The sequence below is a fragment of the Rhineura floridana genome, chromosome 21 (genome assembly GCF_030035675.1).
Source record: "Rhineura floridana isolate rRhiFlo1 chromosome 21, rRhiFlo1.hap2, whole genome shotgun sequence".
NCBI classification, from domain to species: domain Eukaryota; kingdom Metazoa; phylum Chordata; class Lepidosauria; order Squamata; family Rhineuridae; genus Rhineura; species Rhineura floridana.
This window is the reverse complement of record NC_084500.1, coordinates 848,599-876,431: the sequence shown is the minus strand read 5'-3', so window position 1 is coordinate 876,431 and position 27,833 is coordinate 848,599. Positions and strand designations below refer to the sequence as shown.

General features: G+C 48.5%; 1 protein-coding gene across 1 annotated transcript in view; it reads right to left on the bottom strand.

Moving 5' to 3' along the window:
- Positions 1-27,833, bottom strand: part of MLXIPL (MLX interacting protein like) — a 41,947-nt gene that overhangs the window by 11,150 nt on the left and 2,964 nt on the right. Inside the window, exons 2-8 of the mRNA XM_061604762.1 lie at positions 23,794-23,900; positions 19,731-19,813; positions 19,124-19,213; positions 17,899-17,943; positions 17,581-17,779; positions 15,763-15,843; positions 258-430 (exon numbers count right to left, since the gene is read on the bottom strand). Of these exons, the coding sequence (XP_061460746.1) occupies positions 258-430; positions 15,763-15,843; positions 17,581-17,779; positions 17,899-17,943; positions 19,124-19,213; positions 19,731-19,813; positions 23,794-23,900 (778 nt within the window). The remainder of the gene's footprint in view (positions 1-257; positions 431-15,762; positions 15,844-17,580; positions 17,780-17,898; positions 17,944-19,123; positions 19,214-19,730; positions 19,814-23,793; positions 23,901-27,833) is intronic.

Below are 27,833 nucleotides of genomic sequence, written 5' to 3'. Positions count from 1 at the left end.
TAAACGTGTTGGTCTTTTACCCCAGAAAGGTGGTGACAGGACCCTCTGAAAAGAAAAGAGCACTCTGCACATGCACAAATGGCTCATTCCCAGTGAAAGGCTCTGGTTGTAGGGCTTGATGGCCCATGAACCTCTGCTCAAGCGAAGCCTCAGACCACCGGGAGATGCATACAGTGAGGAGAGTGTGAAATGGGTCCAACATGCCGTGGGACCAACTCAGCAGCTGGAAAGATGGAGGACAGGCCAAGCTTTCGCACCTGGAGCCGAGCGCTGGGCAGGCCAGGAGAACTGTCAGGGCCTGGGGGAGGCAAAGTGTCCACAGGGCTGGGGAGGAGGGTGCCGCCACCAGTACCAAACAGGGTGTCTGGCACAAAACTAGTCTGGTCCTGGTAGTTCTGTGCAGGCAGCGTCCGAGGGGTAGAGAAGAAATCTAAACAGGGAATGAGAAAGAGCAGTCAGAGCAGAGCAGGTAGAAGCTGAACCAAGCAGGCCAAGTTTGGCAGCTTAATCAAACCATGCTGATTTAAAAAAATTAATCTGTATGTATCTGCCTAGATTATTAGAGAGATGCAGGACTGCTACAGAGTGGGCTGAACCTTTGCCCTAAGGATGGAGTAGATTCGATTCAGGTTGCACCTCAAATCTGCCTGGAACAATGCAAACCAAATCACAGACACCCTTCGAAATTCACACTTTCCAAAATTTTGCGATGAAGATCCCATACCAAATAATGTGTACAAAAATGTACATATTCAGAGGAAGGGTGCATATACGTCCATGAAGATAACATAAAAAATGCATGATTATACACTTGAAAAAAATATGTGCATTAGGCAAAATTGCATATAAAAATGTATACGCTTAAAATTGCATGCAAAAATTTAATAGGAGAAAATACACACTGAAATACTGAAGAACTTTCATGAGGACTTTTTAAAAAGAAAGAAAGAAAGAATTGCAAATTAATATGGAGAACTGAACTTAAACTGGAAAAATAAGTTACAAAGGGAAACAGACATTGACAGGTTGGCCCATTCCAGCAGCAATTCTTTGCCCGATTATTTTCTAGCTCTCATCTGGGGCTAGAACCTTAAAAAGAAAGTTGGGGTTCTCAGGATAGTGAGGATGCTACAATGGACCCCACACTTTGAAGGGGGCACACATGGAAAGCGGGGGCTTTATGAGCCCTGCAGCTTGCTTGGATGGAGAGGGCTATGTGAGAATGTGTGTAGGAACTAGCCTACAGTGCAAAGGTAACATTGACATTTGTGGCTCCGCCCACTTTGGCCTCTGGCCCCACCCCCCAATGGCAGGTGGCCCTTGGTACGCTGCCCAGGAAAGAATGTGGCCCTCAGGCTGATAAAAGTTTAGGGATTTCTAAGGTGTCCCATCACACTGAAAGGCCGTGATGTTTAGTTTTATCCTTATCAATATTGATGCTCAGTTTAACTAAATAAAGAAATCCCCCCACAAAGAATTAGCCCCCACAATCTGCAGGTCCCTGGTGAATTAAGAAAGAAGTGAGGCTTTACTCAGGATACCCCAGCACCCCAACCTAGACTCTTTCATCCCAAAGTTTTGGGGTGGGGGGGCAACTGTATTCTTCCCCCCAAAAGGTGGCTTTGTTCCTAATTAGTGTAGCGCCTTCTGAATGCTGCAGGCCCAGGCAGCCGCCTGCGTTGTGCCAGCCCTGCAAGGCTGGCCACCAGCTACTGCTGCTGCTATCACATTACTATCACTGTTACTATTATATCCTGCCTTTCCTCCAGGGAGCTCAAGGGGGTGTGCAAACACAGTTCTCCCCCTCCTGATTTTATCCTCACAACAAACCTGTAAGGTAGGTTAGGCTGAGAGGCAGTGACTGGCTCAGAGTCACCCAGCAATCTTCATGGCCGAGCAGGGATTTGAACCCTGGCCATCCAGGTCCCAATCCAGCACTCTAACCACTGCACCACAGGGGGACTTTGCTTGACTGAGAGCCAGTTTGGAGCAGCTCCTGGGCGAAGCAGCAGCAATTGTGAAACACAAGCATTTTTACCACACAGAGCGGCAGTCACATGTCAGGGCCACCAAGGAGCCGCCCGACACCTTCCGGGGCCCTGACCACAGCAGGGTGGGGGTCCAGCACTGCCACATTCGCAGTCAGCCTGCCCCAAATACACAAATGGTATCTCTCCCTGCAAATTTGCAGCTGAGATTCATCTGGCTGGGAGTTCAGCCCCCAATAGCCCCAGCCAGCCCAGGCCAATGGTCAGGGCAACAAGCCCTCCAGATGGCCCCCCAAGTCACTCATCTCTGAACTAGCCCTACCTCCGGCAGAGAAAGAGCTTGCCCCTCATTGCTTGCTCCTTGATCCATGTCTGCTGCTTTTAAAGATGTTTTTAAAGCTTTTTTTAAAAAGACTTTTTAAAGATGTTTTTAAAATATGTTTTTAAAGTCTGTTTTGAAGCTGTTTTAGAGTATTTTTAGTGCTTTTGTCTGCTGCCCTGGGCTCCTCCTTTTGGAAGGTGAGCTGGATATAAATTTAACATAAACAAATAAATAAGCAAACGAACGAACTAGACTGAAATCTGGACTTTCTGCATGTGAGGCAAGTGCTCTGATGCTGAGCTGGGCCTCCTCCTCACAAATTCACTGAGGCAGCTTGGCCTGGGGAAAACGAATCGAGTCCTCCCCATCCCTAGCGAGGGATGCGGGAGAAAGGAGTTCAGTTCATTCTCGTTCAGTTACGGCTTCCCCCAAAGAATCCTGGGAACTGTCGTCTGTGAAGGGTGCTGCTGAGAGTTGTTAGGAGACCCTTATTTCCCCCCCTTTCACAGAACTGCAATTCCCAGAGCGGTTTAAGACTCCGTCCCCCTTTCCCAAGGAACCCTGGGGATTGGGGGTCTGTCAAGGGAATAGGGGTCTCCTAATGGCTCTCAGCACCCTTCGCAAACTACAGTTCCCAGGATTCTTTGGGAGAAGCCACGACTGTTTATAGTGGAATAAAGGTCCTGGTGTGAATGTGGTCTTGTTGCAACATCTGTAGCAACACAGCAACCTGAATGCACCCATCCTTTGAAATGGGCACATCTTCAGATTTTGCGATGGAGTTGTCCAACCAAAAGAGGTTTTTTTTGGGGGGGGGGAAGCATCTCTTAGGGGAAAGCACAACGGTTAATGCATTGGCGAAGATAATGCCACAAAAATGTGCATATTTGGAGTAGGGATGGAAAGATCTGTCAATTTCACTTCAATTCTCATTTTGCCACTCTTAAATTCAGTTCTGCACATTTCTGCAGCAATCGGCAATTAAAAAAAAATCTTGTGAAAATTCCCCAGTGTTTTAGTGCAAATTTCTCATAATAAAAACATTCTTGTAGGCAGTTTTGACTCATGTACACATTTTTGCAAGCCATTTCTCATCATATAATGCATTCTTGTATGTTATTTTCAACCATGTATTCATTTTTATGCACACTTTCTACTAATATATGCATGTTTGTAAAGATTGTTTGGTTGGTGAACCGCATTGCAAGATTTGCAGAAGGGCGAATTTCAAAGGATGGCTGTGTTTCAGTTCCCACACTGCGAATTTGATCAATTCGGCTTGAGATGTGAACTGAATACATTTATTTATTTATTTATTTAATTCCATTTCTATACCGCCCATAGCAAGCTCTCTGGGTGGTGCACATCAAGTAAAAACACAGCAAATACAATTTAAAAACGATCTGGTCATCAGATTACAATTTAACTGTCTGTTAGAACATTAAGTACAAAATACTAAAATATTAAAAAAATGTTAAACAGATGTTAAAATGTTAAGATGCCTGGGCAAAGAGGAAGGTTTTCACCTGGCGCCGAAAGGATAGTAGTGTAGGCGCCAGGCGAACCTCGTCAGGAAGGGTGTTCCAAAGTTCAGGGGCCACCACCGAGAATTCTCCCCCACCCCTAATTAGGGGAAATGCAAACAATGATGTGTGCAAAATGTCCATGTGCATTTTAAAAAGTGTTGGCAATGTGGCAAACACAGTAAAGCTTGGAAGATTGAGAAACCAGCAGTGACAGACCCGACCTGCTGGCTGAGCGGGCGCGGCACCTGGAGACGTCTTCGTACCTGCCCTCTCGCCCTTGCCTTGCGTGCAGCCTGTGGCTAACCACATCCCATGCCCTTCCCGAATCCAAGCCCCTTGACCCCACTGCGGCTCTCTCCCCCTTCCTGTCCCTGCGGCGCAACCCTCTGGCTTCCGCAGAGTCAGACGGCGCTAAACCGCTGCCGTGGCACTTTCAGAAGCACACTCATTATTAGCTTGTTTTCTTCCTCAATCCAGAGTGGAAAATTTGTAAACCGCAACCCCACATCAACCCCTCTGAAGTTTTTTCCGCTGCCTTTGCTCAGCTCCTCCTTGACCCACTCCAGTGCCTCACTGTAACTTCAAAGTGACCCGTTTTCAACCCTTTTATGACCGGCTTACGGCTTCATCACTTAATATACCAAATTGGTACAACAGGGGTTCTTTAGTCCCCTCCCCAGGATGGAAGCTACAAGTCGGACGAGGCGTTTCAACCTATGGGGGAGAGAAGATGGAAGGGTTCTTCAGAGACGGCTCCAGCCATCTTGCAGTTTTTGTAAGGACTGCAAATTATTTATTTATTATTCAATTTATGTCCTGCCCTTCTTCCCCAAAGGAGACCCAATGGTTTTTCCTTTAAAAAACATATACCTCCCCCTTTCAGGGTAAACCCAGGTGAAACCCGGCCTCTTAGGAAGAGCTATTTGCTCGATTTATTTATTTATTTATTGCATTTATATACCGCCGCATAGCCGAAGCTCTCTAGGCGGTTTACAACAATTAAAAACATTAAAAACAAGTATACAAATGTAAGCCGTACCAAATTAAAACCCATAAAAACTGACAGGCAAGTTAAAAACACATGCTATTCAAATGCTGTTAAAAAATGCCTGGGAGAAGAATGCCTGGCGTCGAAAAGATAACAGTGTTGGCACCAGGCACACCTCATCAGGAAGATCATTCCATAATTTGGGGGCCACCACTGAGAAGGCCCTCTCCCTTGTTGCCAGCCTCTGAGCTTCCCTCGGAGGAGGCATCCGGAGGAGGGCCTTGGATGTTGAGCGTAGTGTACGGGTGGGTTCATGTCGGGAGAGGCGTTCCATCAGGTATTGTGGTCCCAAGCCGTGTAAGGCTTTATAGGTTAAAACCAGCACCTTGAATCGGGCTCGGAAACATACAGGCAGCCAGTGCAAGTGGGCCAGCAGGGCTCAACACACTTTGGGATTATATTAGGCAGAAAAACGGTCTCCTGCATCTGTTCGATTTATGTTTCATTCAGGGAAATGTGCATCAGTATTTTAAAAATGGACGCAAAACAAATTCATCTGGCCAACCTGGCAACTAAATGTTACACAGCCCTTCTGTTATGTCACTGAGCAAAGGCCATGATAGCCCCCCTCCCCTTTTATCCTCAAAACAACCCTGTGCGGTAGGCAGTGGTGCAGCTAGGGCTGGACTTCGAGGCGAAACTGCCGGGCCCCACAACTGATGTACTAATGTGAGAAAAGGGGTTTCAATCCCAAGATGCACCAATTTGGAAAAGGCTAGAACAGCAGGCAAGCCCTGAGGGGCAGAGGGGGCAAAAACTCCTTCTGCCATCATCATGAAGGCTGCTTTGAAGAGAAACACTGCTGAAGTGTTTAGTTTATTTTGGCCCTTGGCAGAATTTGGGTTTTAGCTATGTTTTTAAAACCTTGTTTCAGAAGGATTCCATGCAGCTTGCGTTGATTTTTCTGGGTTTTTTATTCTAACCTTTTCTGTATACTGTGAATGCAGGGATAGAACAGCTTTCTCAACACGGGGGCCATATTCCCTTCTAGGAAACCTGTCAGGGGCCAAAGGCAAAAGTGGGCAGAGCAATGAAGGGAATGTTACCTTTGTACAATATTCTCAACACACACGAACACCTCTCTGTCCTCCACCCAGGCTAACAAAAGGCATTCTCCGAGTTCAAGGACACTCTCTAGCCAGGCAAAAGCACTTGGGATGTGACAGAGGGGTGTGGCCTAGAGAAAGTCCCAAGGGCCAGATATGGAGGTCTGGAGGGCCGCATTCAGTCCATGGTCCTGAGGTTCCCCCACCTGTGTTATTGTTTGAAAAAACTGTCAGACACCCAGAGGAAGTGGTCCATGTGGGGTTAATAACTGTTGGGTGAATAAATCATATCAATACTAAACATCGGCACACGAACACATGCGGGCATCTGCCACTTCTTTGCAATCATGAGTCACCCACCCACAAATTATAAAACAATCCAAACACATGCCCTGACTTTCCAGCTGGGGGGGGGGGGGAGAGAGAAATTTGGTTCAGTTCACATTTTAATGTCAATGTTTAAAACAATACTTGAACGGAAATACAGCCACCCTCCCAGAATGTGCACTTATCCAAATATTGTGGTGCAGGCCTCCAGGCCAAAAAAAAGAAAAAAGCAAGTAAAAATGTGCATATTGGGGGAAAGTGTGCATACAATGCGTACATCAGTGGAAACGTACTATTATGGCAAATGGCTTGCAAATATGTGCATATTCGGGGGAGATGTGTAGTAAAAATGCTGGTGAACTTTCACAAGGACTGTTTTGTTTTAATGCAAGCTGCTGGGGGGGAATAAGATGAACTGAACTCAAGACTGGAAAATCGAAATTGAGCGATTTGTCCATCCCTCCTTCCAGCCCCACCAAAAATAGCTCCCTTCCTTAAGACAACACACACACCCGGCCCCAGGCACTTCTCCTTTCCACTAACCCCTCCAACCCACACCATCCTCCCCCTGCAACATTTCCCCACACGCGCCCCTCCCCTCCGACACTTCCACACATTCACTTTCCCCTTGCAAACACACCGCCTGTGCAGCTTCCTCCTCCACAATACACCCCCAACCCAAGAAATCCGCACAGAGGTTCTCTTTGTACTCTAACTTCCCCTTTGCATGTAAACACCAAATCCTTAGCATGTACCCTTTTTATACAGCCGTAGCACATGCACAAAAATAAACCATCATGCTTTCTGATTTCTTCCTCTTACATCTTCTCACAACAGTCCTATAAGGCAGGTTCGCATCACTATATCTTTGGCACCCCCTATTTTCCAGAAGCACCCTTGGGCTTCCATCCTCCCCAAGCACAGTGTGCAACATGACCCCGTGCATGGTGGCTGCCATCCTACGCACAGTGATCATAGGGGCTTCTCAGCATTTTATTGTGACATTTGGGGCTGCTCATAGTTGGGCATTTTTCACAGCACCCCACAATGACACCATCCTCATCAAAATGGTTATTCCCTTCTTCCCTCATTTAATCTGATTACCATCCCAGCGTTGTTTTATTTATCAGATTTTCCACAGAAACAGGGAAATCCGGGTTACATGGGAAAATAATATGAGACAGCATTTTGATGAGGGCAATGTTGTATAGAGGCTATGCAACACTTGCATGCGTGGGCAGTGCTGAGGCCGCAATAAAGAGCCGTTGGAGAACGCCCACAGACGCATGTGCCTGTATGTTCAATGTGCACAAGAGTGCAGCCTCCATCTTAGTAAACATATTCTGGAACGCATGCCTCAGCCACATTAGGAATGAGCAAGACATTCAATTCAGTTCGCATTTCAGGCATTCGCACTTCCAAAAAATAAGAGAACGAAAAACAGAGCCATCCTCCGAAATTTGCACTTAGTTGAATTTTGCAATGCAGTTCACCAACCACACAGTATTTACAAAAATGCATATATTAAAGCGTGCATAAAAATGAATATATTCGTGAAAATGACATACAAGAATGCATTATGTTAGGAGAAACTGCTTGCAGAAATGTGTAAATTCGTCAAAAGTGCTTACGAAAATGTGTAGATTGGGAGAAATTTGCATTTTCATGAGGATTTTTTTAAAAATCACAAATTGCTGCAGAAATGTGGAGAACTGAATTTAAGATGAAAAATGAGAACCAGAGAGAACCAGAACTGAGGTTGTTCCAACCCTAAATTGCATCCACTCACATCCACCAGGCAGTGTGGCGCCAGTGGTTAGGGTGTCGGACTAGAACCGGGGAGCCCAATGTTCGAATCCTCACTCGGCCATGAACCTGACTAGGTGGCCTTGAGCCAGGCATAGTCAGACTACCTTACAGGACTATGGAGAAGCTGAAATGAGGAGAAAGAGAGCTGTGTCCGCCACCCTCATGGAAGAAAGTTTGGATATAAATGCAATTACATCTCCTGCTATATATATTTTGAAAAGTCATTTGTTCTCTGTGCTTTTATACACCTTTGAAGTTACCGTAATCAAATTTCGCTTGATGGTTCTTGAGATCGAGGAGCACGATCTTTTGGTCTATGCTTCAGAGACAACTGGACACCATTTTGAATCAAGATGGCAGACTGCACCTTTCAAAACTGCACTGATTTTAACCACTGATTTCAAAACTATACCGATTTTTTTGGTTTCTTAGAATTCCCAAGCAATGCCAGCTACGAGGCTGCTAGCAAATAAATATCTTCCCTCTCTCCACCTCTCCCTACTTTTCCCACCTGAGGCACAAGCCAACCCTTTTTGCCAGTTTATATTTTTTTTATGCTGCAATCCAAAGCAACTTGCCCATGACCTAATATCAAAGATCTGGCATGAGAATGATGCAAGATTTCAGCTCAGGTCTGCCAGGTAAACACACTGCTCAGTCAATTAAATGTAATTCCTTCCACGCTGTCCTTTCTCCAAGGACGCCTGCCCTCCAGGACCCCACATGTGGGTACCATTTACACCAGACCAGACCAACTACTGTGCCTGGCAGTTTCATGCTCACAAGCACTAAATGTAAACTAGAATCCTTTCTGCCTCCTGGGTGGGTGGGGAGCCGTCCTTCATCTGCCATCAAGGCCACCCTCTCTTTCAGCCCCCACGTGCAACCATAAGAAAGCTCCATGGTATGGAAATGCCTTTAATCTGACATTCAACACCCTTCTTGCCAATTTGGACCCTTGGTCCACTAGCTCAATATTGTCTGCACTGACTGGCAGCGGCTCCCTGGGATTTCAGGCAAGGCGTCCCTCTGTGGGCATCTGCAAGAATCATTCTGGAGGAGAGGGGGGCAAAGTAAAACACTTTAAAGGGGAAAGAGCAGGCTCCTTTCTCACAAAAACATGGAGAAGAATAGTGTCTGACTGCCTGTACGTTTTGCCTTATTTCTGAGGTTCAAAAAATTCTAGAAATGTACCCTTTTTTAAAAAAAGAAAGAAAGCTGGTAATTTGGGAGGCTTTTTTTGGCTTGTCCCCTCTGTTCTCTCCCAGCCCCACCTGAAGATGCTGAACCAGGCACTTTATGCATGCAAAACAGATCCTCTACCCACTGAGCTGCAGGCCTGCCTTCAGACTCTAACCCTCTGCTCTCCTTCTGTTGCCATCACGGCAGAGATCTGCTTGACGCTTATGTCGACGGTTAAAAACGCCACTCACACCGATGATGGTGCAATATGTATCTGGGTTGCTTCCAGAGACCCTATTTATTGAGCATCAATCCTGAATTGTTGGCAGAGAGGTTAGGCCACGTCGATTGCCGTATGTTTCCCCATCATTTTCCTTTCTGCAAAAAAGTCCATGTTTGTTTGCATGTGTAACCAAGTTTGTTGCACAAGAACTGCAAATCCCCTTTGATTCCGCCAAGTGAATTGGCAGGGATGCCACTGAATCCCACTCGCCAACGTGTAGAAGCAGCCCTTGTTTTGCGTGTCTGGGGGGGGGGGAGGAATAGCCAGTTCACCCAATCCACATCATAGGACTTGTGGGGGCACGGCAGGAAAGTCAAAAAGGCAAGCAAAGGCTCCCCCTCACCTCTCGGTGCTGCCACTTTGCATAAACACCAGAGAGATTTCACAGCACAGCATCGCCCAAGCAAGATTGCGCCAGGCACTGGATGGCCATTTAAGCAGCTGCCTCCCAAGTTTCCATCCCGGTCAGGTGCTGGCTGAATTCTATCCTTGCATCAGCCAAGATCTTTAAAAAAGAGTATGCAAACTCTTGGCTTTATAAATAGGGACAGGAGATACGTGTGTAGGGGGACGCACACATTAATATCTTCACCCAGAAATTCGGCTAAGGCCACGCAGCGGAGATCAGGGTATGTAGATGAGTTTGGCACACATTCAAAATAGGGGCCTGGGCAACATCTGTGTCCCTCCAGATGTCTTTGGAGCCCAACTCCCATCAGACCAAGCACCAGTAGCCAGCATGGCCAATGGTCAGGGATGATGCAAGTTAGAGTGTAGGAACATGTGGACTTGCAGGCCCCAATTTTCTTGGTCCTGGGGGGAGGCACGTTTGGAACTCTGATAAACCATTGTGGGCACCAAACACACACACCTCCACTTTACAGAAGAAAAAGTAGCAATGCTCAAAACCACCACCCAAGCCAGGCAAAACGCCTGTGCACCCACACAAATCAAACGCAGACAAAAGAAGCCACACAGAGAGAGCAAACAAAATGCAGAAACCCCCGCAAAGCTGATTGTAAAAAAATTAGGAGGGGTGGGGGGCCTAGGTGGACGCCAAGGGGGAGGTTGAGGTCATAATGTTGCCCACAGACACCAGATTGAGGACCCCAGAATTGGAGGGCCACAGGCTGATCACCCCAATTTAGAAACTGCAGAAATGCAAAAGCACCACATTTGCGCATTCGAGAAGCAGCGCCCCCACTCTGGAATGCACACCCACCCACACACTCAAAGAGGACCGTCTGGCACCAACATTACAATCTGTCTGGTACCCGGTTAAGGCCTCCCTATCACCTTCCACTCTTCCACTTTGCGTCCAACGCTTACCCTTGTTGTTTGTCGCTATGTTTATCTGTTGGCTTTCCTACTGCATTTATCACATGGTGTGTGAGTAGTTACTCATGCATCTTTTGACCAACAGCACTAAAGAAATGATTTTAAATAAAAATAAAATCCCCAGGAGCTCATAAGATAGCACAGCTGAGATGTTGACTCAGATCCTCTTAATTAATTGCCCTGCTAGCTCCAGCACAGGCCGACTTTCTCCAAAGACCTGGAAGACATGGGTTCAGATCCTTATTCACTTCCTCTCTGCCTAACCTGCCTCACAGGGTCGTTGTGGAGATAAAACGAATGTCACCTTGAGCTCCTTACATTTACATTCTTACATTTAATGTAAGAAATAAATATATAGATAAATAAAAAGAAATAAATAAATGTAAGAAATAAATAAAATACATTTGACAGGAAGCGGGGGAAACGGCTGAGCCAGCTGTCCGCCCTCACCTTCCAGTCCTTGATCTCTCACAGTGTTGCAAAGCATGCTCTTCTCAGAAAGGGTTGCCAACTTTTCAACGGCCCTCTGCTTCTGCATCTTTCAGAAAGGCCTGCTGGGCAGTAATCAAGAAGGGAAGCTTTTCACGGTTAGGCAAAGCGTGGCAGCCAGCTCAGGTGGCCGATGCTGGGGAAGGGGGGTGGGCAATGGAGGTGAGGTGTTGGAGAGCCACGCAGCGTGGCCCACATACCCTTCAGCTAGCCCTCCTGCCTTCAGGCGCAGTGGAGGAGACTGGCAGTGTTGAAGTAAGGTTCAACTGCCAGGTGAGTCTACTTCTGTGCATGCAATTGGATGGGGGGGCAGGGACGCCATCCTTTGCCTCAGGCAGCCAAAGTGCCTTGGGCCAGCCCTGCACATCAAGGACCATGAACTGAGCAGCCGAGTAAGGCTGGAGAAAGCATGGCAGTTGCAGCTGCCCCTTGCTTAAGGTGCTCCTTCAGTGACAGGCACCTGAGATGGCAGTTGCCCCCTGGCAATGGCCTGTGGGTCTCGACTGCCATGGAGTCCAGAGAGCCACCTCCAGGGGCATCTAGGGATGGAAAGATCTGTCCGTTGCGCTTCTCTCAGTTTCTCACGTTGCCTGTCTTCAATTCAGTTCTCCACACTTCTGCAGTAACTTGAGATTTTTTTAAAAAATCCTCATCAAAATTCTCCAGCATTTTAGCGTGAATTTCTTCCAATAAACACATTTTCGTAGGGAGTTTTGACTCATGTACACATTTTTTGCAAGCCATCCCTCAACATATAATGCATTTTTGCACGTTATTTTCACCCATATATTCATTTTCATGCACACTTTTCTCTCACATGCGCATTTTTGCAAACACTGCTTGGTAGGAAAACGGCATCACAAAATTCAAATAAGTGCGAATTTCGAAGGACGGCTGTGTTTCAGATCTCGCATCGTTTTAGAAAGTGCAGATTTGATAGATTCAGCTTGAAACGCGAACTGAATCGGATTCCTCACCCATCCCTAAAGGAAACTATCGCACTCTGGCGCCCAGTGCCCAGGCGGCAGCAGGGAAGGACAAGCGCCTTTCTTGGGGTGGGACGCTGAGTGAGCAAGTGCAGCTGCAGGGAATGGAGGGATGCACAACTTGTCACACAAGGGTAGGGTAAGCAAAGCCACACTGCTCCAAATTTGCCACACAACTCTGGGCACTTTGTTGGTATCTCTGGCCAACCACCCTATTCAGCATCACCACCTGTCTGACGTGCAACTCTCCCTCTGGGCTTTAGAGGGTTGGGGGCACAAGGCTCAAGTCTAGACATGAAGAGTGCTCCTGGACACATGCAGAGTGCCTTTCCTTCCTGCCCCCACCACCAGCCCCTCTGGGATTAGACAGCAAGGATGTCCAGACAGCAAGGAGCTGACTGCAAGCAAGGAGAGGCGCCTTCCGCTCCCACCCGCAGTGCGCATTTGATCCTCTGTCTCCTACCTGCAGCAGAAGTCCAGCAGCAGTCTGTCACCATCCCCAGGGTGCTCTGCCGTGGTCCTGCCATGGGGACGTCTCCATACAGCTCAGGTTCCTCTACTTTCCTCTCTGGGCTTGGTTCCTCATTCCCTCGGCCCTTTGATTGGCAGGCAGGAGGCCAAAGAGCCTCTGCTGGCTGGCTGGCTGGGGACAGAGCTGGTGACCTTGCCCCCACCCCATTGCAACAGCCCTCTGTGTGTGGGGCTGGGCCAGCTCCTTCCTTGGACCTCCTCCCTCAACACAAGCCAAGCAGCCTCTCAGAGCATCTGGAGGCAGAAAGGGGGCATTTCGGAGACATTTTTAGCCTTCCAGGGGACGGGCATTTTGGAATTAGTCCAACATGTCGTGTCTAGAAGGAGACAAGGCTGAGAGACAAACTTGCCACAGGGCCACAGTCCCTAAAATCCCAGCTGTGTAGGATCAAGTGGTGGTGGTCACTGGGTGATGAGTAAAAGGCACTTTGCACATGCTCAGAGAAGGGGTGGCAGAGAAATTTGATACGGTTCGCATTTGAAGGCAAGCCTACCTGATTTGCACTTTCTGAAACAGAACAAGAATGGGAACGCAGCCATACGTCAACATTCACACTTACTTGAATTCTGCAGTGCAATTCTCCAGCCAAGTAACGTGTACAAAAAGGCACATGATGGGGTAAGGTGGGCATAAGGATGCATGTATTAGTGAAAATAATGTTAAAATGTGTTATATTAGGGGAAATTGCATATAGGTAAAGGTGACCCCACACTTATAGTGTGAGTCGTTTCCGACTCTTAGGGTGACGTCTAGCGACGTTTACTAGGCAGACCGTATATATGGGGTGGGATTGCCAGTTCCTTCCCCGGCCTTTCTTTACCCCCCAGCATATGCCGGGTACTCATTTTACCGAACACGGATGGATGGAAGGCTGAGTGGACCTCGACCCCTTTTATTCGACTTCCTCCTTCTGTTGGAATCGAACTCCGGCCGTGGGCAGAGCTTTCGGCTGTGTTACCGCCGCTTACCACTCTGCGCCACATATAAATATGTGTATATTAGGAGAAATGTGGACTAAAATACTCAGGAATTTTCACGCAGACTTGAAAAAAAATCACAAATGTGTGGAAATGCAGAGAGCTGCACTTCAGTCTGGAACATGAGAAACTGAGAGATTCACTTATCCCTAGCCAGATTCCCTCACCGCTAGCCACATGGCCATCTCAATTTGCTCTAAGCGAATTAAGGTGGCGGAGTGCCGAGGGTCTCAGAGGCATTGTGCTTTTGGAGCATGGCTCAGCCACTCTGTAAAGCAATGGTGCTTTTTAAAAAAAAAGGTTTAAAAGGGAGGGAGAAGCAGGGAATCCAGGGGCTGGTGCAAAAGACCTGGGGCTTGGGACACCCCCCCCAACAACATCCTCATTCTTCTCCTCTAGTCTAAAGAGCAGCTGGCTGGATCAGGAACAGCCACATCGAGACAAGGAAGAGTGACTTATGCACACACACAAACACACACACAGACCCCCCGGCCCCTCTTCAGGTCCCCAGCCCTCTCCTGCTCTGCAGCCCCCAGCTGCCCCGCCCCAGAAATTCCCTCTTTCTTGGGTAGAAGGCTTTTCTTCCTTTCTCAACTAGCCCCAAGTACGGTTTCATTTTCCTATAACTTAACAGCTCTGTTTTGGGGAACTGCTGCAAGGCGTGGGCGCCTCCTTCCTCCCATCTTTTCCTCTGCCACTCTGGTTTACACACAGATGTCCCTGTTCCTCTGCCACTGACTGCTGGACATCTCCAGGTCCCCCCTCTGAGGGAGGCTCGGAGGGCAGTCACAAGGGAGAGGGCCTTCTGCATGGTGGCTCCCTGTCTGTGGAGGGCATTCCCCAGTGAGGTCTGCCTGGCACCTTCACTGACATCTTTTCAGCAGCAGGGAAAGGCTTATATTTTCTCCCAGGCATTTGATAGACTCAGATGACGTTTGTGTTAGGGGGCTGCCAAAGCTTCCCATGGCTGTTATGGGGGTGGGGGGTTGCGGTTGTGTTATTTTGTTTTTGTGGCATGATATAGTTACTTTTGTTCTTAACAATGTTGTCAAGTAACAAGCGGCTAACAAACCCAATAAATATATCATTCTTTAAGTCACAGCCCAACACAAAACTTTTTAAACAGCACATCAGCACTATAAACTGAAAATACGTCGCGCTTTCTGTATTCCTGTTTCAGACCCTTGTTCGCAGCTGGGGTTGTCAGAGAATTTCCGACAGAAACTAAAACAGGAGCCAAAATTGCCAGCGTTCGCTTATTTGTCCCATGTCCAGAACACAATATGATCCAGCAAATACAGTCAGTATCCGCCGTCCTCGTTTTCAGTCGGCAACCGATACGCAACCGATAACTCCGCCCCATTGTGTTTCCTTTGCATTGAAATGAATGGGGTGGATGTTATTAATTACGAAAATGTCGATTACGTAAAATCCCACCACAACAGACAATGAAATTAGCAATGTCATTTTTTGTCAGAAGCCAAGCCACAGCAGAATGGAAACAGTGCAGATTGCGATGAACACGGCTCAGAATGGAAATCCACGCCATGGAATGCCCTGCAGTGCAGCCCACTCTTAATGTACTTACATGCAGACTGGTGGCTGCACATTTAAGCAATCAAAAGCTAATAATAATAATAATAATAATAATAATAATAGGCATGACATTTGATCAAAGTATTGCAGAGGCTCCTGTTTTGATGCGAACTTAAGCTGTTTCAAACGGCTCAGCCTCACCAAGGTTGCACATCTTGTTCCGGAACCCAGCCTGTAGGGGGCTTGTTTTAGACCTCTTTTTCAATTCCACTTTCAAATAACCATGGAAGGCAACCTCAGAAGTCCTACAACAGGCCAGGCCTGGTCCCACTCTTAGCATTAATTTCTGATCTCTGAACAAGCTGAGCCCTACCAGATATCTCCATGAAATCGTCGAGATTCGGCTGCAACGGGGCCAAGTCTGGCTGGATCATGTCCGCGTTGCCCGTGTAGGCTGCAAGAGGGAAAAAGGCAGGCTTCAGGTCAGGGGAAGCACATCGCAATGCTCCTCTCTCCCAATCGGGCCCGTCACAACTCGCACTCAGAGCAGAAGCTGATACGACCCACCTTCACTTTGGCTCAGCTTCTCCCAGGGTTCTACAAATAAATTTCCTTCTTTGTTGAGGCTCCCTAAATATTATAACGGACAATGAAGGGGCGCCCAAGCCGAGAGTCAGAAGCGCTGAGCTCCCTGCCAGTGAAGAGAAGGATGGCTGGATCAGACCAAGAGCGGCTGGCCAGACTCCCTCAGAGTTGCCTCTCTCGAAGGTGAGCAAGTGATGGTCATGCCAGATAGTCAGAGGTAGACTTCCTCTGCCCATGGAAGCTGTGATGGTGAACATCCATCATAAGAGCTGCCTTTGCCAGACAGATCCGAGGTCCATCTTGCCCTGCCATTCTGTTTCCAAGAGCAGCCACTGGGGGTTCAGTAGCAGGGCCTGGTGGAGATGGATGTGTCTCCAGCGCCTGGTGTCAATGTGCATTCATACCCAACCTCATACCTGCTGGGAGTAAAGCACTGACAGAGGTTACAAGTGACCTGAACCATTGAAGTGGGTATACATGTGACAGACAGAAAGGCAATCTATTCTTCCCTCTTCCGATTCCTCCTCTAAAGTGTTTGTTGTTTTTTCAGGCTTTGCTCCTCCCCCTCCTCCCTTCTCTTCCTCTCTTTGTTCTCGGCTAGTCAGTCATCTGAGCAGAAGCCGCATGGCTGCTTCAGCATGGATGACTTTACCTTTTTCTAGGAAGAAACCTCGAGTGTATTTTTTCTGTCAATTACCAGTCTTAACAGACCAGTTATTTCTGCTCCCCACTGACAGTCACACACACACACAAACTCTAACAGTGCTACAGTCTGAAGCCTTAAGACTTTTGTCTGCACTCAAGCTGCTACGGTTGGGGTCTCTTTGTTTTCGTTTTTAGATGAAGTGCCACCTGCTTGTTCTCCCTCCCTGCCCCTCTCTCTCTCTCCCCCTGGTAGGCAGGGGCTGGGAACGCCCCATGCCTGCAACCCTGCAGAGCTGCTGTCAGTCAGCACAAGCAGGACTAGGCTGCATGGGCCACTGGTCTGGCTCAGCATAATTTAGAGCGGTGGCTCCCAAACTCCCCTCCCCCCCAGTGGACCACTTAAAACTTGCTGGTGGTTTTGGTGGACCACTTCATGACTTTCCTGCCACTGCAACGCGCAGCGCTCTTTTAAGTGCATCTTTATTGCTTCCTTTATTTGTTACAGTTTATTGTCTTGTCTTGATATTTGCGTGCCATAAAATTTAAACTGTAATGCCAGAACACAAAACAAAAGGAGCAATTAAAACACAATTTTAAAAAGCGATGTGGATATTTAATGTGGACAGACACGCCGTGGATGCCTGAATGAATCTCGTGGACACGACGAGTGTCGGAACCCCAGATTTAGAACCTGCTCCGTTTAGTGCTTCCACCTCCCCCGTGCTGAAGAGGCAGCCCCATAAAGTGACACACGGCATCTTCATTGCGCCAGTGTCTGGGGCATGACCCCAAGGATCAGGCGCCATCGAGCCTCGCCTGTGACCTTCCCGGAGGCACTGGGTGTGCCACGGCCGGAAGACAAGATGCGGAGCGAGATGGAGCAATGGTTTGGCATCTGCATGTCAGCACAACCCTGTCCGGATGCCCCAAAGGTGACCAGGGTGCCCGCTATCAAGATTACTTTCTTCCGGGGATGGCTGAGGAGGGCAGCTGGCCTGGGTCATGGTGAAGAGGGTGTCAGAGATGTCCGACAAGAAGCTGTCCATATCAAAAAGTGGGGACCCCCCGGCCTCTTCTTCCTTGTCCCTCAGCAGCATTGGAACCATGTTGGAGAAGAGCTGGTCGCACCAGTTCTCTGGCGACCTGCAAGCCCCGCCATCCTGAACAGGAGAAGGCGAGGGTTACAGAGGGATCCACCAATCATGACAAATGGCCCAGGTGGGTCCCCAAACCCAATCCAGCAAGCCTGGCTGGTGAAAGTCCCTCTTTTCTTACTCACTGGTTTGGGGCTGAAGCTCTCTTCATCCTGGCTGAACCTGCGGAGCTGCAAGAGAAATGACGCTTTAGTTCGGGTTGTGTTCCCAGTGGGGGTCAGAAGCTCTGCGGGGGGGGGGCTCAGAGAGACAATGCAGAGCCAGAGTGTGGTAGGAAGAGAAGATCCAAGACATGCAAAAGAGCACAATGAGCTGCAGGGCTTCTTAAGCAGTGACTTAAGCAGAGACCCACCTCTTTCCAAATTAGAAAGCCCCCAACCTCTTTCGTATAGTTTCAGGTTGCCCCCAAGATTACAATGGAAAATAAAGGCCAGAGGGTGTGTGTGTGTGTTTGTATCTTTCCTCATCCCGCATGCTGAAGAGGCAACCCACTTTTCACCTGACATTTTGAAATCTCACCTGAAAAGAGACTTGCCTCTTCAGCTGGGGAGGGAAAACTCCAGGTGAATTACAAAAAAATGCAGCAGCTGAAATCATCTGGGAGCCTGTTAAACATCAACCGCTAGATGGTGCTGCTGTCCAACTTGGGTCTTGGAGCTGGCTTTTCCTGAATACCACTTACCATGAAAACCCAATTCGTAGGGTAGCCGTAAGTCGGGATCGCTTTAAGGCAGTCCATTTCCTTTTTTTCCCTTTTTTGCTGGGGGGGGGAGTGTGTCTCTTGAATCACCTGCTTGGGTCAACTGTGAATGCTGGTTGCATCAGGGAATATCCCTTTCTTGAAGTTGGGGGGGGGGCGGGAGAGAGACAGCAACCAGGCTAGAGTATACCAGACTAGGCTTGGCTGCCCTTCTCTGCACCCCCCCCAAAAAAAAACTAGGGATGGATCTGTCCATTTTGGCCTTCCCAGTTCCTCCTTTTTTCAGTCTGAAATTTGGTTATTTATTTATTACATGTATACCCCGCCTTTCTTTTCATGATGGAAACCCAAGGTGGCTTACGTATGGTTCCCAGGCGGTTTCCCATCCAGGCACTGACCAGACCTGACCCTGCTTAGCTTCAGGAAGGTGGTGGTCTCATGTGCCTGGGACCAATGGCAATGTTCTCCCTCCACTGTTGGAGGCAGGATGCTTCTGAAAATTTTCCTCCCTGCATGGCCCTGGTTAATCAGGACACACTCCCTTCCCCCATGGCCCCCATTTCTAGGACGAAGCCCTCCAGTGCTCCTGCCTGCCTTCCCATCTCAGACTTGTGGGGAGGAGGGAAGGGAGGGGGGCTGAGAAACCTGACCCTTTTTTTGTAGTAAATCCGCCACTTGTGATACTCCTTCATCACCACCTCAATGCGCCGCTTCCAGTATTTTCCTTCCAGCACAACAGCCTAAGGAAGAAGAGAAGAAACCAAGTGGGGAAAATAAAAGCTAAAGCGCCAGCTCCAAGGTCGAGGCGACCAGTCCAGGGCGGTCGCTCTGGTGCACTTATCGAGCATTCATCCTGATTTCTTTGCATGTACTTTGCAGGGAGGGGCTACACGACACCTCCTGTTGATCAATCGTTCGTTCGTTCGATTCGTTTGAGGGGAAGTGACATGACACTCTGTCAAACGACCTCACATTTTCCAGGGGATTTCCCAATTGCTTTCCTGACCACAAAAAGTTGGAGGGGCGGTGGTTGGGGGGGAAGGGGTAGTGGGCTCGTTGCACAAGAGGGCCACATCTGCTGTGTTTGCTGGCCTGTGCTTGAATCCCACCCGCAAAACAGCGACAGCCTGGAAGTGGCCCATGCAAACTTCGGAGCTTGGATATTTTGATTCTGCAGTGTTCTGTCTGTCTATTTGTGCTTCTGAACTGGTAAGACAGCAATTTTAAAAAAGGAGAAAACGTGTTTGGGATGCTCACCTCTGGCTTCCGGTGGTCATCTGCCTCCGAGCCATCCAAGGGGGTGACAAACCCACAGACGGGGTTCTTCCGGCGTTCCACATCTGTGGCAGAGAATCCATCAGGGCAAAGGTCCAGATCCCTGCCCCCGGCAACATCCCTGCCTGGTTCTCCTTATAATTTCCTGAACCTTTTCCCACCTAGCAAAGACAGAGCCAGACTTTGTGCTTCTGAAGCGGGGGGAACCATGAGATCATCCAGCTCAGCCCCCCATCCCCTCCATCAGCAAAACTCTTCTGGGTGAGGATGTCTACCCTCTTCTCCAGACCCTGATTCTAACCCCGATTCTTCCCTGGCTGAGGCCCCCCATCCTATGCCTTTGAGAAATCCAACTCGAGGAGGCTCAGGTAGCCTCACTGGCTAGGAGTGCCTATTCCTAGCTATGGCTTCTTGGCCAGCTGCAGTTCCTCGATGGCTTGGCCACTGAACTCCGTGTCTAGGTAACCTCCAGGTTGGACAGCTTCCATGCACACTAGACGGGGCTGCCTTTGGAGACAATTTGGAAACTTCGGCTGGTCCAAAACGCAGCTGCCAGGTTACTGGCTGGGGTTCCATTTACGGTTTATATAACTCCTGTCTTAAAACAGCTACACTAGTTGCCAGCTTGTTTCCAGGCCCAATTTGACATGCTCACATTAGTGCTAAAAGCTCTAAATGGCTTTGCTCTGCCTCCACAATCAGAGACAGTATACTTCCAAGTACTAGTTGCTGGAAACCGCAGGAGGGGGGAGTTGTTTGTTATTTTAAAAATATATAATGAAATAGGAACTAAGTTTCATGGTCCTATTTCTTAGCAGAGATATAAAAGCTAGCAGCAGAGTGAGAATATAAACCAGCCTGCAGGTACATGGGGTATTTCCCAAATATCCCTTAAAGGGAACATCTCCCTTTTACAAGGGAACATGCAAGTTCTTGGAACGAGTGGTCGCTGGCCAGCTCCAGGTGCTATTGGATGAAACCGATTATCTAGATCCATTTCAATCGGGTTTTAGGCCCGGTTTCAGTACTGAGACAGCCTTGGTCGCCCTGTATGATGACCTATGTCGGGAGAGGGACGGAGGGAGTGTTACTCTGTTGATTCTCCTTGATCTCTCAGCGGCTTTTGATACCATCGACCATGGTATCCTTCTGGAGAGGCTTGCGGAATTGGGAGTTGGGGGCACAGCTTGGCAGTGGTTCCGCTCCTACTTGGCGGGTCGTCTCCAGAAGGTAGTGCTTGGGGAACATTGCTCGACACCGTGGGCTCTCCAATGTGGAGTCCCGCAGGCGTCGGTTTTGTCTCCCATGCTTTTTAACATCTACATGAAGCCGCTGGGTGCGGTCATCAGGAGTTTTGGAGTGTGCTGCCATCAGTACGCTGATGACACGCAGCTCTACTTCTCCTTTTCATCCTCTTCAGGTGAGGCTGTCAATGTCCTGAACCGTTGCCTGGCTGTGATAATGGACTGGATGAGAGCTAATAAACTGAGGCTCAATCCAGACAAGACTGAGATGCTGTTGGTGGGGGGTTTCTCTGATCAGATGGTGGATATTTACCCTGTTCTGGACGGGGTTACACTCCCCCTGAAGGAGCGGATTCATAGTTTGGGAGTATTTTTAGATCCTTCCCTGTCACTCGAGGCTCAAGTAGCCTCGGTGGCATGGAATGCGTTCTACCAACTTCGATTGGTAGCCCAGCTACGTCCATATCTGGACAGGGAGGACCTCACCTCAGTGTCCATGCTCTGGTAACCTCTCGACTGGATTACTGCAATGCGCTCTACGTAGGGCTGCCTTTAAAGACGGTTCGGAAGCTACAGCTTGTGCAGAATGCGGCGGCCAGACTGATTACGTGGACCAGGCGGTCTGAACATATAACACCTGTTCTGGCCCGCCTGCACTGGCTACCAATATGTTTCCGGGCCAAATTTAAAGTGCTGGTTTTAACCTATAAAGCCTTATACGGTGCAGGACCACAATACCTGCTGGAACACCTCTCCCGATATGAACCTGCCTGTACACTACGTTCAACATCGAAGGCCCTCCTCCGAGTTCCGACTCATAGGGAAGCTCGGAGGATGGTAACAAGAACTAGGGCCTTCTCAGTGGTGGCCCCCAAACTGTGGAATAGTCTTCCTGATGAGGTGTGCTTGGCGCCGACGTTGTTATCTTTTCGGCGCCAAGTTAAAACCTTCCTCTTTTCTCAAGCATTTTAATTTTTTTAAGTATGTTTTAATTGATTTTAGATCTGTGGATTTTACTTAATGTGTTCCTCGCACTGAATCATAAGATTTTATTGTATATGTTTATATTTTCTTTGTTGTACACCGCCCAGAGAGCTATGCTAGTCGGGCGGTATAGAAATTCAACAAATAAAATAATATAATAAATAATAATTTACCTATTCCAAGAGGAGTTGCTCTTGAGCTCAGGTCCTGCTTGCGGGCTTCCCTTTGGGGCATCTGGTTGGCCACTATGAGAACAGGAGGCTGGCCTAGAAGGGCCCCCTTTGGCCGGATCTAGCTCTTCTTATGTTCTTAAATGATTTTGGCAGATATTCAGTGCTAGTTCTACTCAGAGTATTTATTTATATATCATTTATTTATCTATTTATGAAAACATTTGTATAGCGCTATTTCACTGAAAACATCAAAGCAGTTTACAACATGTTAAAAACAACCACCACAGAATAAAAAATATTAAAAATACAATAAAAACAAAGGCCAACCGTTGTGGAAAAAAAGCATTTTCTTAATTGCCTGCATAAGCCTGGCGGAACAGAGAGGCTTTCAGCAGGTGTTTAAAGGTTAAAACAGAAGGCGCCTTCTGGATCTCTGTTGGCAGAGCATCCCAGAGAACTGCACCCTTGACTCTGAAGGCTCGGTTTCATGTCAGTGTCAAATGAGCCTCGCCAACTCAGGGAATGACCAGAGCTGCTCTTGCAGATGATCTCAGTGATGGAGCTGGGACCTAAGTTGTTTAGGTTTTGTAAATCAATACCTGGAACCTGGCTCGGTAGCAGATGGGCAGCCAGTGCAGATGTTTTAAAAGTGGTATCACATGTTGTCAGCCATGTGCCCCCATCAGAAGTCTGGTCATTGCCTTTTTACCAGCTAGAGCTTCCGAACCAGGGCCAAGGGCAGCCCCACAAAGAGCGCATTGCAGTAATCCAGCCTCAAGGTTACCAATGCATGGACAACAGTGGTCAGGCTATCCCTGTACAGGAACTGCCATAGCTGACAAACCGAAGCTGGTAAAAGGCACTCCTAGCCACAGAGGCAGCTGGACAGAGGCAGCTGGACAGCCATCTGTCAGGAATGCTTTGATTTGGATTCCTCCATTGAGCAGGGGGTTGGACTTGATGGCCTTATAAGCCCCTTCCAACTCTACTATTCTATGATTCTATGACTTGGGCCTCTAGTGACAAAGATGAATCCAGGAATACCCCAAGGCTACAGACCTGGTCCTTCAGAGGGAGCGCAACCCCATCCAGAACAGGTAACATGCCTATCTCCCGGACATGGGAACCACCTACCCAAAGAACCTCTGTCTTCCCAGGATTCAAGCACAGTTTACTGGCCCTCATCCAGCCCACTACAGCATTCAGACCCCGATCCAGGGCGTTCACAGCCTCTCCTGATTCAGATGTTATGGAGAAATACACTTGCGTGTCGTCAGCATATTGCTGACACCTTGCTCCAAAACTCCTAATGGCCGCCTCCCAGCAGCTTCATGCAGACGTTGAATAGCACTGGGGAGAGAACTGTACCCTGCAGAACCACTGCAGCGCAAGTGGCAAGGGACTAAGGAACACTTGCCCAGGGCTACTCTCTGGATGCGGCCCTGAGCGGACCATTGAAATCAAGGCTGCAGAAATGGGTAAATGCAGAAAACAACTTAGCCAACTGTCAAGTCTGGGTGCAAGCTAAGTTCCTTCCAGCTCTGGTTGCCATCTGCACCCTGAACCCCGCACCCCAAGACTGTTCTCGGCCTTCATCTGCCAGGGACAAATCCAACCCTCCGCCTCCCCAGCCCCCAGACTCACACTGGATGTACCAGGCTCTCCAAATGGCGTTGTTGAGGCGGATCTTGTCTCGCCAAAGCAGCCGCAGCCCCTTGAAGTTCTTCCACTTTGGGGACACCAGTTTCCCACTGGAATGTCAAGCAGCAGACTATGAATTAGGGGGTGCCAGGGGGAAGATATAAAAGGTGAACAACATAAAAAACAATGTGGTGAGAGAGAGTTGAGACTTTAGGGCTAAGTTACAGAAAATACAGAGAAATCCAGACAATCTGTTCTTTGAGCATTCTTTGCAGGGAGATTAGATGACGCCTGCTATTTCATGAGCCTTCCTTCTGATTTGCGGTGAGGTTAGATGATGTTCCGTCAAAGCAAGTGTCATCCCACACTTTCCAATGCATTAAAAACAACAACACCCCGTTTGATACATAAGCATTAATTCAAGAAACAGTAACAGAACAGGTGCCAGAGGTCGGCGTGGTCGGGCATCTGCTCAGAGCCCACATCCCAGCAGAGCCAACCCCCACTGGACTTGCTGACCTTCTCCACCACTGCAACCTGCTTGCTCACCCACCTCTCACTCTGGCCCAGACAACAGCAATGCTGATGGTAGAGAAGTATCAGCAGATGCCACTGTCCGCCAGCTCATAGAATCATAGAATAGTAGAGTTGGAAGGGGCCTATAAGGCCATCAAGTCCAACCCTCTGCCCAATGCAGGAATTCAAATCAAAGCATCCCTGGCAGGTGGCTGTCCAGCTGCCTCTTGAAGGCCTCCAGTGTCGGAGAGCCCACCACCTCTCTAGGTAATTGGCTCCATTGTCATATGGCTCCCAAAGTTAGGAAGTTTTTCCTGATGTTCAGTCGAAATCTGGCTTCCTGCAACTTGAGCCCATTATTCCGTGTCCTGCACTCTGGGATGATCGAGAAGAGATCCCGGCCTCCTCTATGTGACAACCTTTCATGTACTTGCAGAGTGCTATCCTATCTCCCCTCAGTCTTCTCTTCTCCAGGCTAAACATGCCCAGTTCTTTCAGTCTCTCCTCATAGGGCTTGGTTTCTAGTCCCCTGATCTCAGTGGCTCTTTGACGGGAAAGCAAGCCAGGGGGTGGCAGTAATGTGGCAAAGGAGCGGCAGCAGTTGGCAACAAGGCAGCAAGGGGGTGGGTTTACTGAGGGAGGGGGATCGTGGAAGCATCTTGGCCAAGTTCCCCCACCCCAAATAAAGCCCTGCAGACGGCACTGGATGGAACATCTAGCTCAGATGATTTCTCCCCTCCTCCTGGTCCTGGTATCCAGGTTCCCAGGAAGTGGTGTTTGCTCGGCAGCTCACAGAAGGCCCTAATGGGATTGAGCACATTTCCACTCATCTGTGTGCAGCAGCAGAGTGAAGACTGAGAGACCCACACTCAAAGCAACCCCTCAACACCTCCCGGATGGGAAAGCAAGCAAACACCAGCTGGGGTGGAAAGCCCCGGAAGAGAGGCCAAGTGGGGTGGCAGGGAGAGGTGCACAATGAGAGAGAGTGGCAAAAGGGAGGCTGATGCATCATTGTGGAAAGGGGTGGCGGAAGGGGCAGGGAAAGCAGGATCTGGGCCCCCCACACACACACCCATGGCCATGAAGCCCCCCATTGGGAGACCTTTGGAGGGCCAGAGGTCACTTTCTAAGCCAAAGCTACCTTGCAGGACTGTTGTGAGGATGAAAGGGTGGGGGAAGGGAGTCTCACTTCGTGCTCTAAGAATCTCTGAGGAAAGAATAAAAATGTCATAGAGAAAGAAAATAACAGAAGGTAAGCATGGGGGACTTCAAGCAGAATTAAATTTAAATGAATTGTAAATTTTACTAAATAAATTGTTAAATGACCTTTTTCAGTTTACTGCTGTTTTAACAGTCTTTTTGAAGTTTTCAGTGACTTGTTTTTAACTGTGTTTGTGGATCATTTTAATGTCTCTTGTACGCTCACTTAGAGGTTCCTTACAATCAAGTGGCATATGCATTTTTTTAAATAAAAATAAATACATTGACAGCCTTGCCCTGCAGTTTATTTATTTATTAAATTTATATCCCGGCCTTCCTCCCAGAAGGAGCCCATCGTATGAAGCATTCACACTGTAGGACCAGTACAGTGCATATATATGTCATTTTTTAAGCAATATTGAATTCTGAATTCTCAGGACACCTCGCAAGAAGAGATAAAGCCACTTAAAACTGAACAGCAGTTTTAAAGAAGAGGGAAGCTGTGGCCTTCCCAAGCGCAGAGACCCCACCCGTGGCGTAGAGAGGTTGCAAGTAAGAGCTCTGACGCGGAAAACTCGCCACATGAGTCCCACAGGCAGAGGGCACATTTCTGACTATTTCATTATTTATTTGATTCATTTATATCCCAGGAGCTCGAGGTGGCATACCTGGTTCTCCTCCTCATTTAATCCCCACAACAACCCTGTGAGGGAGGCTTGGCTGAGAGAGGCAAGGCCCGAGCTTACCCAGGGAGCTTCATGGCTGAGGAAGGTTTGAACTCGTGGCTCTCTCTGGTTCCAGCCTAACATTCTAACCTGGCCTTGGTCAACCTGGTGCCCTCCAGATGCTTTGGACAGCAGACATCATCAGCTCCATGGGTTGGTGGATGTCCAAAACATCTGGAAGGCCCCAGGTTTCTCCACCCCCAAGAGTCAATGGTGACACTGAGAGAGGTGTCCAGTGCAGGTGCTCATTGCATGAATAATCTCTGATCACAGATGCTCACAATGAAAAAAGAAGCCCAAGAGACTAAGCACACCCAGTGTCTCTTCTTTATACCACCTTTTTAACACCCTAGCCTACCTCGCAGGGCTGTTGCGAGGATAAAATGGCGAGGGGGGATCCAGGTGGGATATAAATGTAAGAAATAAAAAATAGCAACAACTGTGACTCCCGGCGTGGGGGAAGAAACTGCCTTTCTCTGGCCTCAGTCCCTGCAATCTGCTGTAGAGAGGCAGTAACACTGTGCCAGCCTATTCAGCAGGACTATTGTAAGGACTGCCGAGATAACTGCAGCACTTTCAACAAGGTGCTGCTACATTAATTATCCTTCCTCAGCCAGGCAAAAAACACTCTGCACATGCTTTAAAGCTCTCTCTCATAATCACTTTTCCACACATTCGAGAGCTTAACAGGGTCTAGGAGCAAAACAAGCCATGCCTGCCATCAAAGCGCCTTAAGTCACACTTATTCAGGAGGCAGGCCACGTTCACTGTCATCATCTGGGAATTTGGACTCTTCCAGAGTAAACATTCTACCAGGGCCAAGCGGATGAGTCATTGCAGGGGGCGGGGGCGGCAGCAGCAGGGCGCCTTGCCTTGCCCATTGCCCCATGGGCCAAGGCTGCCCAACGGCCTAGAAGCGAAGGGTGCAGCAGACCAGACTCTCCCCTTGAAAGGGAACTGCACACATTGAGCCAGTGTGGTTATGCAGCAATGGTCAGATCACTGAACATGCCACTCTGGGACCACCGAGTGGCTGCTGGCAAGATCTGGTAGCAGGAGAGCTGGTCTGAAGCCTCACCTCTGCCACAGACTCGTTGTGGCTGGCCTTGGCAGGCTCCCCCCCTGCTCCAACCCACTGGGCCTCGGACGTGTCCTCTTTTTCCACTTGAAAGTTGGCGTCAGGATACACCCCATCTGCTTTGCAGTCCCAAAGCAGCACCTTGAGAGGGCCGAAGAGTCAGCCTTTTCCACCTGGGCTGGACAACGGACCAGCCTTTCCAAACGTGGTGCCCTCCAGCTGTCTGGGACATCATACAGCCGTGCAGGTTGGCTCTGATGGGAGTTGCCACCAGATTAGGGCTGTGGAAGGCTGGGGCGGAACTAGGGATGGGCAAGAAATTCAACTCACTTCACATTTCAAGGTGAAACTATCACATTCGCACTTTCCAAAGCTGTACTTCCTCTTGTTCCACTCCCTTCTGTTTTTCCCAGCATTATTGTCTTTTCTAGTGAATGTGTCTTCTCATGATGTATCCAACGTATGATAACCTCAGTTTCATCATTTTAGCTTCTAGTTTAGTTCTGGTTTAATTTGTTCTGACA